This window comes from Mytilus californianus, unplaced genomic scaffold, assembly GCF_021869535.1.
Source record: "Mytilus californianus isolate M0D057914Y unplaced genomic scaffold, xbMytCali1.0.p SCAF_1, whole genome shotgun sequence".
In the NCBI taxonomy this organism is placed as follows: domain Eukaryota; kingdom Metazoa; phylum Mollusca; class Bivalvia; order Mytilida; family Mytilidae; genus Mytilus; species Mytilus californianus.
This window is the reverse complement of record NW_026262581.1, coordinates 139,581,745-139,596,689: the sequence shown is the minus strand read 5'-3', so window position 1 is coordinate 139,596,689 and position 14,945 is coordinate 139,581,745. Positions and strand designations below refer to the sequence as shown.

At 32.5% G+C, this 14,945-nt stretch overlaps 1 protein-coding gene across 1 annotated transcript; it reads left to right on the top strand.

Moving 5' to 3' along the window:
* The first annotated feature begins 3,442 nt into the window (after positions 1-3,442).
* On the top strand, positions 3,443-13,951 carry LOC127736928 (ethylmalonyl-CoA decarboxylase-like). Its single transcript, XM_052247496.1, has 3 exons — positions 3,443-3,497; positions 7,178-7,333; positions 13,175-13,951. Exons 2-3 carry the CDS (start codon positions 7,240-7,242, stop codon positions 13,846-13,848), a joined length of 768 nt encoding a protein of 255 aa, XP_052103456.1. The 5' UTR covers positions 3,443-3,497; positions 7,178-7,239; the 3' UTR covers positions 13,849-13,951.
* Positions 13,952-14,945: the final 994 nt, after the last annotated feature.

The following is a 14,945-nucleotide window of genomic DNA, read 5'->3' as shown; positions in this document are numbered from 1 at the left end:
ATGCTTTGCACATACAAAATTCAGTTATATCGAAAACAGTCTACTTTCATTTTCATTTTCATGTTGATGAACGATAAACTGAAAAAAAAAATGTGAGTATCTGTCGTTGGGAAGGTATTTAAAAAACACCTGCATCAGAAAATTTTAAACTAATGTAGATGTGATTAAAAAGACGTTTGAATATCTATTGTAACAGTGTTCATGGTGTTGTCAGACTTCTTTTCTTGTAAATCCCTCCGTAACGGAGCACTACCCGTGTCACACGGTAGTAAAAATGTTAAGACCCTATATTTTAAATGTTGAAATATATTTTAAAAGAAAAAGTAGTAAGGGACTATGTTTTACTAAATTGTAAAAAAAATAAATCTGCGAATATATTCCTGGTAGTATCATCATCGTGTTCAAGTATTTTGATATTGAATAACATTTTTTACCCTCATCTTATAAGTAATTCTAGTATTAAAATTAGTACAATTAAAATTAAAAATAGAAGACTTTGTGTCCATTGGGTGAACATCACTTTATATAGGTGTATTCTTCAGGATTCTCTGAGTATGGAGTTCACAGCAGAGATCTCTACTCGGGGGTTTTCGATTTGAATAGCTGTCTCAGGACCAAAGTTAATTTCTTGAGCCAGTGTTGTGCAGTCTATAATTATTTGGATAATTAATCTCTTTGTATATTTCATTCCATTTGTTGTATCCTACAGATTACATGATGAGTTTTTTCAGCTCTGGGATATTTTTTTGCCTTTTTCCGTTTGAAGCTGGGGACCTGAGGAACATGAAAGTCCTCTAAAGTTTCTATTTCCAAATGAAACAGAGTACAGCCAGTTCTTCTTCTTCTTCCTTTATAGTACAGTCCTCCAATGGGAGTATTATCGTACTGTTTTATGTACATGTTTGATGTGAGAACAACACATATGCGGTCATGTACGAATTATTTACAGTGAACTTTGAAATAACGTTAAAAACAAGGTTGGACATCGATCGAAGCTGGACCTCTTGCACACCCTTTTAAACGATTCAAGCCGGGTTGTGCAACTTACTAGTTGTTGTGGCAGTCTATTCCAGATTCTGATGGTGTCTGTGGAAAAGAGTTACGATAAACTTGAGTCCTGGCAAAAGGAATAAGGAATCGTTCTTTGTGTCCTCTTACTGTTGATGTTACTGGCTGTAAATTTGTAGATGGTATGACAAACAGTGCGTGTACTACTCTATAGAATGTAAAGACTATATTTAGCGTCTGTAGCATTGATGTTACGCTGCTAGTTCTATAATCATTTAATACAAATCGTGCGCATCGGCGTTGTATAGCTTCCAATTTGTTTATGTTGTCCTCAGTCGCAGGATCCCAGATGGTGCTAGAGTATATATGTAGGACTCAAATCTTTGGTGGGTTCCAAATGTATGGCAGATTCCTAATCTATGGCAAATATGACGTTACAAATCAAATCTATGGCAGTTTTTTGTTTTCTCCAAATCTATGGCAGATCTTGAAATTGCGTAATTTTCCGGGGAAAAGAGTAACATATAGCGTCACAATTAAATAACGCCATAATTACGTCGTCGTCGCCGGCGCTAACGTCGGCAGAACCGGCATAGATTTGAACACCATTTATATGTTTTCCTTTTAATTGCATGATGTAAACCAAAAACAAATATTTAACACGGTGCTCACAGATTTCAAATTTTTACAAACAAAAACACAGGGAAACACTCTCCCTCTAAAAATAATTTGCCGATGGTTTAAAGGAAGATGTGCTGTACTGTCCGAATCCCGCGAAGAATAAAGGCACAGCTGATTTTAGTAATGGATACTTTAGGAAAGGAGTTATAATTAATATTTTAGCATCTACGCCTGGCAAAGTAACTGAAGTGAGAGATGAAATTACAGGATACCACTTTGACTTAAATCGTCATTAGTTAAAAAAAAATTGATTAACGCTCAAATAAATATTATATGAAAAATTAAACTGTTTTTTTTAAATTCTTTTCATAAAAAACGGCTTTCTTGTTTGTCATGGGACTACTATTATTTTTATTAGTTGGTTTAATAAATAGACTAAACAGGTACCATGCACAGATAAGAAATGCTTATTTTTCCGCGGGGTGCATCATTTTAATCCTGAAGTCTGTATTATGGTATGGAATGTTTGTTTTAAGAATTGAATGCTTCTTTTTGTAACTTCATTAGGGTGTAAAAGCGTTGACCGAAGTACATTTTGTATGAAGCGCGGAAGTTTAAATCAATTTCCAAAATTAATAAACAACAAATTTCATATAACTTATATCCGTCCTGCCAATATAGAACCTTTGGCTACTTAGCTGGTGACACCATCGGTTCCATTGGCAGACAACATTAACAAAAAGACAAAAGACACAAAGTACAGATCTAAGAGTACTTGCAGTTACTGAAAGCTATTTCAATACAAACATAAAGACAATGGACACAAAGTACAGATTTAAGAGTACTTGCAGTTACTGAAAGCTATTTCAATACAAACATAAAGGGACACAATATACAGATCTAAGAGTACTCACAGTTACTGAAAGCTATTTCAATACAAACATAAAGATAATGGACACAAAGTACAGATCTAAGAGTACTTGCAGTTACTGAAAGCTATTTCAATACAAACATAAACACAATGGACACAATGTACAGATTTAAGAGTACTTGCAGTTACTGAAAGCTATTTTAATACAAACATAAAGACAATGGACACAAAATACAGATCTAAGAGTACTCACAGTTACTGAAAGCTAGTTCAAGGCCAATTTCAGCTAATAAATAACCATGTTTTCCAAGACGAATTACTATCAATCAGTGCACACCAAACGGATTTAGTATAAAGACGTCATAAACAGTACAAGAAAAACATGACCTTCTGGTATGCCAAAATAATAATGGCAATTTGTTATTTGTTGATTTTCCATATCTATGTGTTTCAATGTACAGATGTAGTAACTGCATCGAGATTCAGCAAACTAGTTTCCTCTAACTGGTGGTAGGCCTCTCTTACTTACTTTGAGTTTATGCTATAATCGTCTGTTGTGACTTGTGGAATAGAAATAGCAGTGATGTTCCTTTGCTTTGGGGTTTTGTCAAGAGTATGATGGATGTTTTATGATGATTTTTAATAATCCTCATTTCTTCTTTTACATTTTATAAATGAAGCACAAGAGAAATACTTATTTTATAAAATCATTAGACACGCACAAATATCTGCATACAACTTATTTTAAAGCCTTTCTTTCCAAGTTACATTTAATTTATACATTTAATAAATAATGATGATGAACGGTAGTCTTTAAATATGATCTTACAATCATGTGCTTGAAAGAGTTATCATGTCCTGTTTAACCGAATATTGTGTAAGCAACCAGAAATATATATATATTTGAAATGCTGTAGGACTTTGTTTTAATTTCAGTCGATGGCATGCTTGTATTTCCAGTTTGTCAGAAGTTCCCGAAGATTGGTCCATCTTACAGGTTTGTTTACAATTCGTTATGCATGACATTTTCATCTTAATTTAACTTTATGATAAGACGGTGTAGAGATCTATGTCATTATCTAGACAACTATGATAAACATTTTTTTCATTAGTTGTTATTGACTTTGAACTAGCTGTCAGTAACTGCGAGTACTCTCAGACCTGTACTTAGTGTCCTTTTTGTTGTTAGGGATGTGGGATGGATAAATACCCTGTCACATCCGGTCTGTGTTTATGTTTGATGTTTTTTCTGCTTTGTATCGATCTGATGAGTTAAGCCTTTTTCAACTGATCTTAATAATTTTGCGGTCGTAAATTGGTATCACACCGTCGTCGTCGTCGTCGTCGTCGTCGTCGTCGTCACCGTCGTCCGAAGACATTTGGTTTCTAGACAATAACTTTAGTAAATGTAAATAGAAATCTATGAAATTTAAACACAAGGTTTATCACCACAAAAGGAAGGTTGGGATTGATTTTGGGGGTTATAGTACTAACAGTTTAGGAATTAGGGGCCAAAAAGGGGCCCAAATAAGCATTTTTCTAGTTTCCAGACAATAACTTGTGGAACGGTGTATGGATCTCTCTGAAATTATACTACTAGTTTTCATACCACAAAGGGATGGTTAGGATTGGCTTTGGGGGGTTATGGTTCAAACCATTTAGGAATTAGGGGGGAAAAAGGGGGGAAAACAAGGGTTTAATGGTTAATGGACAATTAAAAAAAAGTACAATGTTAAGTTTGGATTACCTCCCTCACACTGCTTTTAAATTATGTATAAAGAAATGTTGTATTGTATTGAGGTGATTAGCTGTCAATTTATTTTTAGAAGTTACTATTTAAAATGCTGATTAAGGAATATTTAATATATTAATTTTAGCCATGATTATGTATGTCATTGTCTATTTTAAGACTTTTATGATGTATTTAAATGGGTAATTATGGTTGCAAACTCCATTGGAAATTTGAATTGAGACAATGACCATATCTTGAGGGAAAGAATTTTTATGCATTAAGTTTTACCCTTGTCCGTCTGTACGTACGTCCCAAAATTGGTTTCCGTTCTCTATCTTGAGTTTGCCTCAACCAAATGTTATGAAACTTATACATAATGCTTATTACCACAAAACACAGATCAAGTTTGAGTTTTGGTGGCGTCACTTTTAACCGTTCTAGAGTTATGTCTCTTTATAAATGAAAAAATTGCAAAATATTTAGTTTCCATTCTCTAACTTAAGTTTGCCTCAACCAAATGTTATGAAACTTATACACAATGCTTATTACCACAAAACACAGATCAAGATTGAATTTTGGTGGCGTCACTTAAACCGTTCTTGAGTTATGCCCCTTTATAAATGGAAAAATTGCAAAATTATTATTTTCTTCTAAATATTAAGTAATTTTTAAAATTGGAGTTATCTACCTTTGTCCATGATTATAGTTGAATCAACTATAATCAATGCTTTATACAATGCAATGTTTAATTTTGACTTCCATTGATAAAACACAGATCAAGTTGAATTTGGGTTGTGTCACTTTAACCATTATTGAGTTATGCCCCTTTATAAATCGAAAGATTGCAAAATTTTTAGTTTCCATTCTGTAACTTAAGTTTGCCCCAACCAAACATCATGAAACCTTAACACAATATTCATTACCACAAAACTAAGATCAAGTACAAATTTTTTGTTTCCGTTTTCTAACTTTAGTTTGCCTCAACCAAATGTTATGAAACTTATACACAATGCTTATTACTACATAATACAGATTAATTACGAAATTTGGTGGCGACACTTTTACCATTCTTGAGTTATGTCTCTTTATAAACATAAAAATTGCTGAATTTTTCGTTTCCGTTCTCTAACTTTAGTTTGTCTCAACCAAACGTTATAAAACTTATACACAACCGTTCTAGAGTTATGCGTGTTTACAAATAGAAAAATTGCAGAATTTTTAGTTTCTGTTCTCTACTTAAGTTAGCCTCAACCAAATGTTATGAGACTTACACACAATGCTTATAACCACAAAACTAAGATCAAGTTCAAATTTGGGTAGCGTCACTTTTACCGTTCTTCAGTTATGTCCCTTTTTAACTATATGATATGCAAGCGGGGGCATCATCTGTGACCATGTGGACACTATCCACATTTTTATTGGAAAGGGGGGGGGGTGAAAAAAAATGGGGGGGTAAAAAGAAATTGTGAGGGGGGACAATTAAAAAGAAAATTTCTTCAAATATTTTTTTTTAAAAGGGGGGGGGGGGATGGGGGGGGGGGGGGGGGGGGGGTGTTAAAATTTCTTTTTTAACAGCATAGTGTATTGCACAAAAGCAAAAAATTGAATATAAATTCAAATCATATAACCAATTCTAAGTTCTTTGACTACAGTTATTCTGTGTTAGAAACCTATTATGTGTCAAATATTTAATAACAATCCAAATTCAGACCTGTATCAAGCGCGAATATTGTGTCCATTTTTGCCCCAACTGTTCAGGGTTGGACCTCTGCGGTCGTATCCAGCTGCGCTCGGCGAAGCAATTTATTATAGTTTGTTCTTATGTTGTGCTCACCACTGTCCCAGGTTAGGGGGAGGGTTGAGCGCTCACAAACATGTTTAACCCCGCCACATTCTTTATTTGCCTGTCCCAAGTCAGGAGCCTGCAGTTCAGTGGTTGTCGTTGGTTCATATCTGTCATATTTGTTTTTCGTTAATTGTTTTGTTATAATTAGGCCGATAGTTTTCTCAATTGAATTGTTTCATATTTTTCATGTCGGGGCCTTTTATAGCCGACTATACGGTATGGGTTTCTCTCATTGTTGAAGGCCGTATGGTTGCTTATCATTGTCCCCCACGCAACGCGTTGCTGTGGACATAGAACTACCGAGCGTCAGTCCGTCCTGTCTTGTTAGCGCTCTCACGTGTACAATTCATGCCAGATTTTTATGAAACTTATATCATAGGTTTATATCAGCAATGTCTTGGACAAGTTCGAAAGTCATTGCCAATCATTTATTTTCAAAAGAGTTATGCCCCTTGGAAACATTAATCATATGGAAAATTGCATCGTTAGCGCTCTCATTTGTACAATTCTTGCCAGATTTTTTATGAAACTTATATCATAGGTTTATATAAGAATGTCTAAGACGAGTTTGAAAATCAGTGCCGATCAATTATTAAAGCAATTGCTTTCATGCTATGGCGTATAGCCATCTTTGTGACCCTGATCAACCCAAAGTTTTTTGAGCAGATTCCTGGTCTGTCATTCTAAAACTCCTATGTATGTTTTCTAATGAAATACATTAACTGAAACAGTTGAAAAACAGTAGTGGGTTTGAGAAGTTTCGACATATGTTCTTGTAGATGTATTTTTGTTTTTAAGGGGACAACCGTTTGACTATCAAAGAACATAGAACAAGACACGACGGACGGACGCTCGGTAGTTCTATGTCCCCATCAATGTGTTGCGTGGGGGACAATATAAGCAACTATACGGCCTTCAACAATGTCTTGGACGAGTTCAAAATTCAATGCCGATCAATTATTTTTAAAAAAGTTAGGCCCCTTGGAAATACTGATTATATGGAAAATTTCATTGTCAGCGTTCTCATGTGTACAATTATTGCCAGAATTTTATGAAACTTATATCATAGATTTATATCATCAATGTCTTAGGTTTTTAGGTTTAAGCAGGCGGAATTGCACAAAGGTGAACAAAGTTGACTTTGAAGATACACTTAAACACATGATCGGTGGGAGTGTTACACTGGACAAAGATGAGAGAAATGGAATAGCTGTTGTTTCTCTTGACAACAAGAAGAAAAAGAATGCACTATCAGGTAATTAAAAAGACAAGAACCTCATTTCATGCTGTAAGGGACCGGTCAAAATTTCTTGATGCATGGGACCGGTGCAAAAAGAAAATTGTCTGAAATAATTCTCTTGATCCCATGGTTACTGGCAGAATAAAAATATGCTTGTCCCATGCACTTTACCTAGTAAAAAAGTGTGTGTCCCATGTTAAAGCACAAAAAACATGATCAAAGTTGTGGCTACATTTCATGCTACAATGTATTTGGATAGCTGAAAAATAATGCTACTATGTGTGAACTGTATCTATATTGCTGTTATAAAGTAAACAAAACAATACATAAGCATATTTTATTGCCAACACAGGAGCCCAAACAGATGACAATATGTTATTGACTAATAAATGATACATGCAATATTAAACAATTAACATGTATGAAGTGTATGGTAGAATACATTTTTTTCAAAAAAATTGCAGCTTAATTTAGAATCTGACTATTCTAAATTAACAGTGGGTAGGTAAATTCTGTTTTATGGGAGGACAGAATTATATTTGACAATCATGCTTTTTTGTGCAGAAACACTATCCATGAATTCGTTTTTTTTACATTTGTTAAACAGTTATACATGTAAAATATCTAATCAAATTTTTACATATTTTTTAAATTTTATATCAAAGTATTTTTTCATGTTTATTCTGTTCCAAAGTTTTTTTTTGTTGCCTTCACTGTTCTTTAAGGGACTGGTCAATATTTATTGGGGGGTTGGGACCGGTGCAATTCATATTTCTCCCTTAAAAAAATCTATGTCCTACCCTCTGAATAAACCAAAAAAAGTTTCTGTCCTATATGATATATCTACTAAATAAGTATATGTCCTATCTAATCTATGAATAAATCAAACAGACTATAGTTGTTAAATTCTGTGTCATTTGGTCTCTTGTGGAGAGTTGTCTCATTGGCAATCATACCACATTTTCTTTTTTATATTTAACTTCATTTTTATCAGATTAACATAGATCACATATAGTAATCTTTGAATTTGTCTGGAATTTTAAATGATCTCCTCCTTGAAGAAGGCAAATAAGATTCCTTTTCAATTTCACTTTCACTTTCACTGCCACTACTACTACTATTACTACTGTATTCATCATTTAGTATTATTATCATCATTGTCATTATCACTGTCAGAACTGTCATAGGCTCTTATTACAAGGTCATCTTCTTCATCACTTTGGATTTGTTCATTATCTACACTACAAACTGCTCAGAGTCTAAAAAGACCAGATCTTGTGCTCACATTTTACTTGACTATAGTCTCGACATGTTGATATATATTATATGAATATATCAAAAAGGGATCAAACATTAAAGAAATTATTAAAATTGTCATTCTGATTAAAGTGGTGAAGTATAAAGCAATACCTCCTGCTTGGGGCAAAAAGATCACACCTACCAGAGAGTATTAAATTCTAAATAACATTCATTCAAAATTGCAACATCCTGTTAAACTTAAATCGCAAGGCCTTTTGAATTCACTAGATAAGTAGGTAAACGAACAGAAAGTCACAGGACAAAAAGTCACAAATTTGATAGGACAAAAAGTCACAAATTTGATAGGACAAAAAGTCACAAATAATATGTATACACTTGTTTGAATATTTTAGAGAAAGATCTTTAAATATTTACTTTTTATTACATATATTTATTTTACGGTTGAGGAAATTGTTCATTAGACTTGATAAATAAAGATTTATTAAATTTTAATCATGCAAAAGATATATTTCTTGGCAGCATGAAGCCGTTTAAGTACCAACCCACTTTGACATTTTGTTTTCATAATTATTTGATCATTATAAATACTTTTTTTATATAAATTTTGTTTACAAAGTTGCTTTATATACTAAAGTTCAAGAAAAGTACAAAAATGTTTTTTTTTTTTAAATAAGTGTTTTCTTGTTAAAGAAAAATAATTGTGACTTTTTGTCCTGTGGCTTTTTGTCTGTGACTTTTTGTCCTGTGACTTTTTGTCTGTGACTTTTTGTCCTGTGACTTTCTGTCCTACATTCGATAAGTAATACACGAGTTTAAGAAAAGTAGGGCTTTCTTTTTACCTGTAAAACACACATGTACTGATGTAATTTAACCTTATTAAAGTGCCTCTTGTATGCCATGTCTTTAAATCTGACAAAAATTTATTTAAATTTGATTAAAATAAATTTTTACTGTAACTTTGGAACCCATTTCCTTTTTTAAAAGGTTATCAAGGATTGTTATGAAAGTTCTATTATCATGATTATATTAAATTCTTGTTTTAACAAAACAAAGGTGTCATTTTTAAAATTTTATAACTTTTTCAAATCAGCTTGGATTTTCATCAAACTTTTCAGCTATCTTTATTATATATTTATCTTACAAAATACCAGGTTGTTTTGTGTTTTGGTGTATTGTGTCAAATTTAAGGACTTAGTTAATAGGTAAAAAAAGGCTAAAATTTTTAGTTTTGACAAAATTCAGATAGAAACCTATAATTTAAATATTTAAATTTGACAGCAATAAACCAAATTACCAAATAACCTGGTTTTTTGTAAGATAAAAATATAATGAAGATAGCTGTAGATTTGGATGAAAATTCAAGTTGCTTTGAAATAGTTATAAAATAATTCAAAGTTAACTATCCAAATTTAGTCTGAACTGCAAATTCTAGCTTTTTTGAACTAGATTAATTTAATCCTTAAATTTGACAGCAATACCCCAAACTACATAACGACCTGGGATTCAGTAAGATCAGTATATAACTGAGATAGCTGTATAGTTTGATGAAAATCCAAGTTGATTTGAAAAAGTTATAAAAAACATTAAAGATGACTATCTGAATTTAGTCCAAAATGCAAATTCTATCTGTTTTTACCTAGATTAATTTAATCCTTAAATTTGACAGCAATACAACAAACTACATAACGACCTGGGATTCAGTAAGATCAATATATAACTGAAAATGCTGTATAGTTTGATGAAAATCCAAGTTGATTTGAAAAAGTTATAAAACAAATTAAAGTGTACTATCTGAATTGAGTCCAAACTGCAAATTCTAGATTTTTTTTACCTAGATTAATTTAATCATTAAATTTGACAGCAATACCCGAAACTACATAACTACCTGGGATTCAGTAAGATCAGTATATAACTGAGATAGCTCTATAGTTTGATGAAAATCTAAGTTGATTTGAAAAAGTTATAAAAAACATTAAAGTGTACTATCTGAATTTAGTCCAAAATGCAAATTCTATCTGTTTTTACCTAGATTAATTTAATCCTTAAATTTGACAGCAATACACCAAACTACATAACGACCTGGGATTCAGTAAGATCAATATATAACTAAGATAGCTGTATAGTTTGATGAAAATCCAAGTTGATTTGAAAAAGTTATAAAAATAATTAAAGATGACTATCTGAATTTCATCAAATTTTTTTTACCTATTAATTTAATTCTTTAATTTCACAGCAATGAACCAAACTACCAAAAAAAATCTTGAATTTTGATAGATCTATATTTAATTTAGTTAGATGGACTGATTTACACCATATGTTACTTGTTTGTTCCTCAATTAATCTTGTTAATTTTGTTGTATTTAAATTTGTATAGACTATTTTCTACATTCATACATATGCCATAACAATATTGCTGTCCTATCAGTGCTGAAAACTAAAAAAAGTAGAAGTCCTATCAAAAATTAAGTTAAAAAAAGGTGTGTCCTACTGCGTTTTGCACCGGTCCCAACCCCCCAATAAATATTGACCGGTCCCTATATCTTGAAAATGAATTTAGTATGTTGTAACTGTTAAATTCACATTGCTAGATGTTCATGATGTTATTTTTGTTTGTTATAGATTTATCAAATAATTTTTTTTTCATATACAGACATTGTTTCAAAAAGTTCATGTCCCATGCTTGCCAATAATGAAAAAACATTGAGTCCCATTCCTGTAAACACTGCAAAAAGTGCTTGTCCCATTACAGTTTGCACCGGTCCCATGCATCAAGAAATTTTGACCGGTCCCTAAAGTTAATAAATGATTCTTTCAGAATACAGACATGGAATTGATTTCCAATGTTTCACAGGATTTATCAGAATTATAGTCATTTCGTACTCTAACCATTTCGTACCCCCCATTTCGTACCCTGGCAAAAACCATTTCGTACCATGACCATTTCGTACCTTGACCATTTCGTACCTCATGGAATATTAACATATGGAAGATTTGTATGTTAACCCTTTCGTACCTCATGGAAGATTTATATGTATACCATTTCGTACCTCATAGAAGATTTTTATGTATACCATTTTCTACCTCATGGAAGATTTATATAATGCCATTTCGTACCTCATGGAAGGTTTGTATGTATAGCAATCCCTACCTGTCCAACATAGACGATGCTGCCATTGTAAACAGCTATCACATTGTAGTGCTTCTTGTCTTGGACGAATTGTACTATTACAACTTAGGCACGTGTCGCCTGTCATGTTTGTTTTTGCATAGTTGCCGTTTTGGCTTGCACTTTTTATAGAAAACCATCTTCAGAAAAAGTTATCAAATTGAAAAAGTCATAGCAAGTTCTTTGATTGGTCACATAAGATGCAAATTCTTATGCAAACACTTTTTTCATGGCTTCCTTTTTGGGTAAAAATCAGCTTGTGTCCCTTTTCACTGCTGTTAACAACTATTATAACAACAGTTGCAGATAATTATTTCTTTGTTGGTTAATTAACCTCATATTTTTATAGTTGAAAAATTAATTAAGGACAAATCTTGCAAACAAAAAAAGTGTAATTAAAACTATTCCAAGTGCTGTTAATCAAACCAATCATTGGTCTTTATAAAATTTAATTTATTTTATTTTCTAAAAAAGCATTAAAAACATGATAACTTTTACAAATATATGATACGAACATGTATTTAGTCCATTAGGTACGAAATGGTAGTTGCATTTGCCCCATAGGGTACGAAATGGATTTTATCGTGGGTACGAAATGGTAAATGTTGGGTACGAAATGGCAAATTTATGTACGAAATGGCAGTGGTACGAAATGGTCAAGGTACGAAATGACTTGCTTCCATTTATCCATACCTGTCTGGGACTTTTGTTTATTTTTTCAATATTTACCACATGTAGCACATGCGACGTCCTCAAAATCAAATGTTTATTAATGGCAACGCACAAAATCGTATTTTTCTTTGGATGTTTTGACGTTTCTGTATGAAACTTAGTGCAAATGTACAGCGACCAATATTAGAATGTAGAAATGTTTGATATTATATCAGTAATTGAAGTCCTTTGAGCGTACCTTTATACTAATGACTTCAACTATTCTTTGGTACTGTATTAGGTATTAATGTTTGTTGTACTTGTGTAGTTGTAGAATAATTTATAGGTTAAGTGCTTTTCGTAACTTATTTTAATGGCACGCTATTTCATGTTAATATAACTTTTATTTATACTGGGTTGATATATAAAGGTATAATTTTCACTGTCCGTGCAATTCCGCTTTGATCTGTTTATATCTTCATATTGTTGTGAGATGTGACCGCTTTTAGTTGGGTTTGTTATGTCCGTTTTTACTTTTCAGTATTTGTAGACTAATGTTAGTTTGTTTTTTTTAGTCACTGTGTTGTCTGCCTTTCTTAGATTATGGTTTTAAGGCTGTCTGAATTTTTTTTTCTATTCTGAACACTAATTTGTTGTTTTACAGTTTTAGTTTTAGCCTTCAGTTGATTGAAAACCTACATAAATTACACAGTGAGTTTATGATGACAGTTGTTTAAATGTATAAATATGTATAATGATATATTTTATATTGTTTGCAGGTTCTATGATGTGCGAACTAAATGACATTATCAATGAACTGCAATCATGGCAGACAGGAAAGGGTCTCATTCTGAGAGGAGAAAACAAAACATTTTGCTCTGGCGGAGATCTTGACACTGTTAAAAGTATTCTGTCTCCTGAACAGGGATACAGTATGTCATGTTTCGTAGGACAATGTATGCAAAATCTTTCTCAATTACCACTCATTAGCGTTGCACTGGTTGAAGGCAATGCGTTGGGCGGAGGAGCAGAAATGGCAATGTCTTGTGATTTTATGGTTATGTCTGATAAAGCTAGATTTGCATTTGTACAAAAGAAAATGGGCGTCATAACTGGTTTTGGTGCTGGTACAAGACTAGTCAGAAAGTTTGGCACTTTGAAAGCTTTGGACATATTGGCCTCTGCTAGAACAATGGATGCCAAGGAGTGTGAGAGATTAGGTCTAGCAAGTCAAATATTACCACATTCGGAAAATGTCCTTGATCTGACAAAATCTTGGTTACACAATTACTGTGAAGGAGACACAAAAGTCATTCGGAATTTAAAATCAATGGTTGTTGCTGCTAGTAACTTATCTCTTGAAGACTCACATGCTATAGAAAGGAAGTTATTTAGAGAACTTTGGGGTGGAGAAAGTCATTTGAAAGCACAAAAGAGTAAATTAAAACATTAGTTTCAAAGAAGTATCACGAGTTTTCACAGTTTAAAATTAAACGAAAGTCAACAAATCAACACTAATAATATTTATAGATAACTTAATAAAGGTATTGTTTAAACAGTATTTATTATTGAAAAATTATAACAATATAATAGTACAATTTTAAATAGCAGTCAAATATTGGATTCGGAAACAAGCTTGAAAAAACTTTTATCAATCCGTCATCCGAGCAAGAGGACATCAAATATGCGTACATGTTCAAGGTTAACGGACAATATTAGCTGTTTTCATTCTACTTTAGAAGTCAAAATATGAACATGAATAAAGGTAGATTGCTTCCCCACACAAACATAGAAACGAACTGTGAGAACTGGAGCACTATTGGTTCCCATAGGATGATCAATGTTTTAAACACGTTTAACAAACACAAACGATATGTTCCTAATACAAAAATCAGAGATATCACGAGAGATTGGCAAATGGTAAATGGGTGAAAGAGTTGTATGATTAGTTGGGGGAAGAAGCTTTTAAATTTATAATAAACTTTATACTTTTTGATTATAATAAACACTCGATTCGCTCGTGTATGTAACAACGTATTTGATTTTAACGAAAGAAATCTCTGTATTACTGAGAAATTATTACACCAGGGTTTTCGATATCACAAACTAGTCAAAACATTTACTAAATTTTATCATCGGTACAAGGACATCATTCGTAAATATAAATCAACATGCAGACATCTTATACGTTCAGGTATTTCACATCCAATCTTTTATGGTGATATTCTTTACAAAGCACAAAAATGTCGGCATTCACCTCAAAAGCTAACCAAACCTTTAAACAGACTTATTCGGAAGGGATATAGTTACGATATTGTAGTCAAGTCATTAAGGATTGCATATTTTGGTATTAATATTGATTCACTCATAGGGTCTTTGCATCGGAAATAAACACATTTATTCTAAAGCCAGTTGTTGGCATGATACGGGTTATGTTCTTCTCATATATTTTATGATGGTATGATACTAAACCCCTAACGGGAGGGATTGTACTTGATATTCATATGATGAAGACATAATCTTTCAATCAGTTTAATTGAGGTCTGGAGC

Excerpts from the sequence above, each read along its gene's own strand:
- LOC127736928 (XM_052247496.1), top strand. The coding sequence starts at position 7,240 with ATGATCGGTGGGAGTGTTACACTGGACAAAGATGAGAGAAATGGAATA. Across the intron at positions 7,334-13,174 it reads GAAAAAGAATGCACTATCAG|GTTCTATGATGTGCGAACTA; the intron begins GTAATTAAAAAG and ends TATTGTTTGCAG.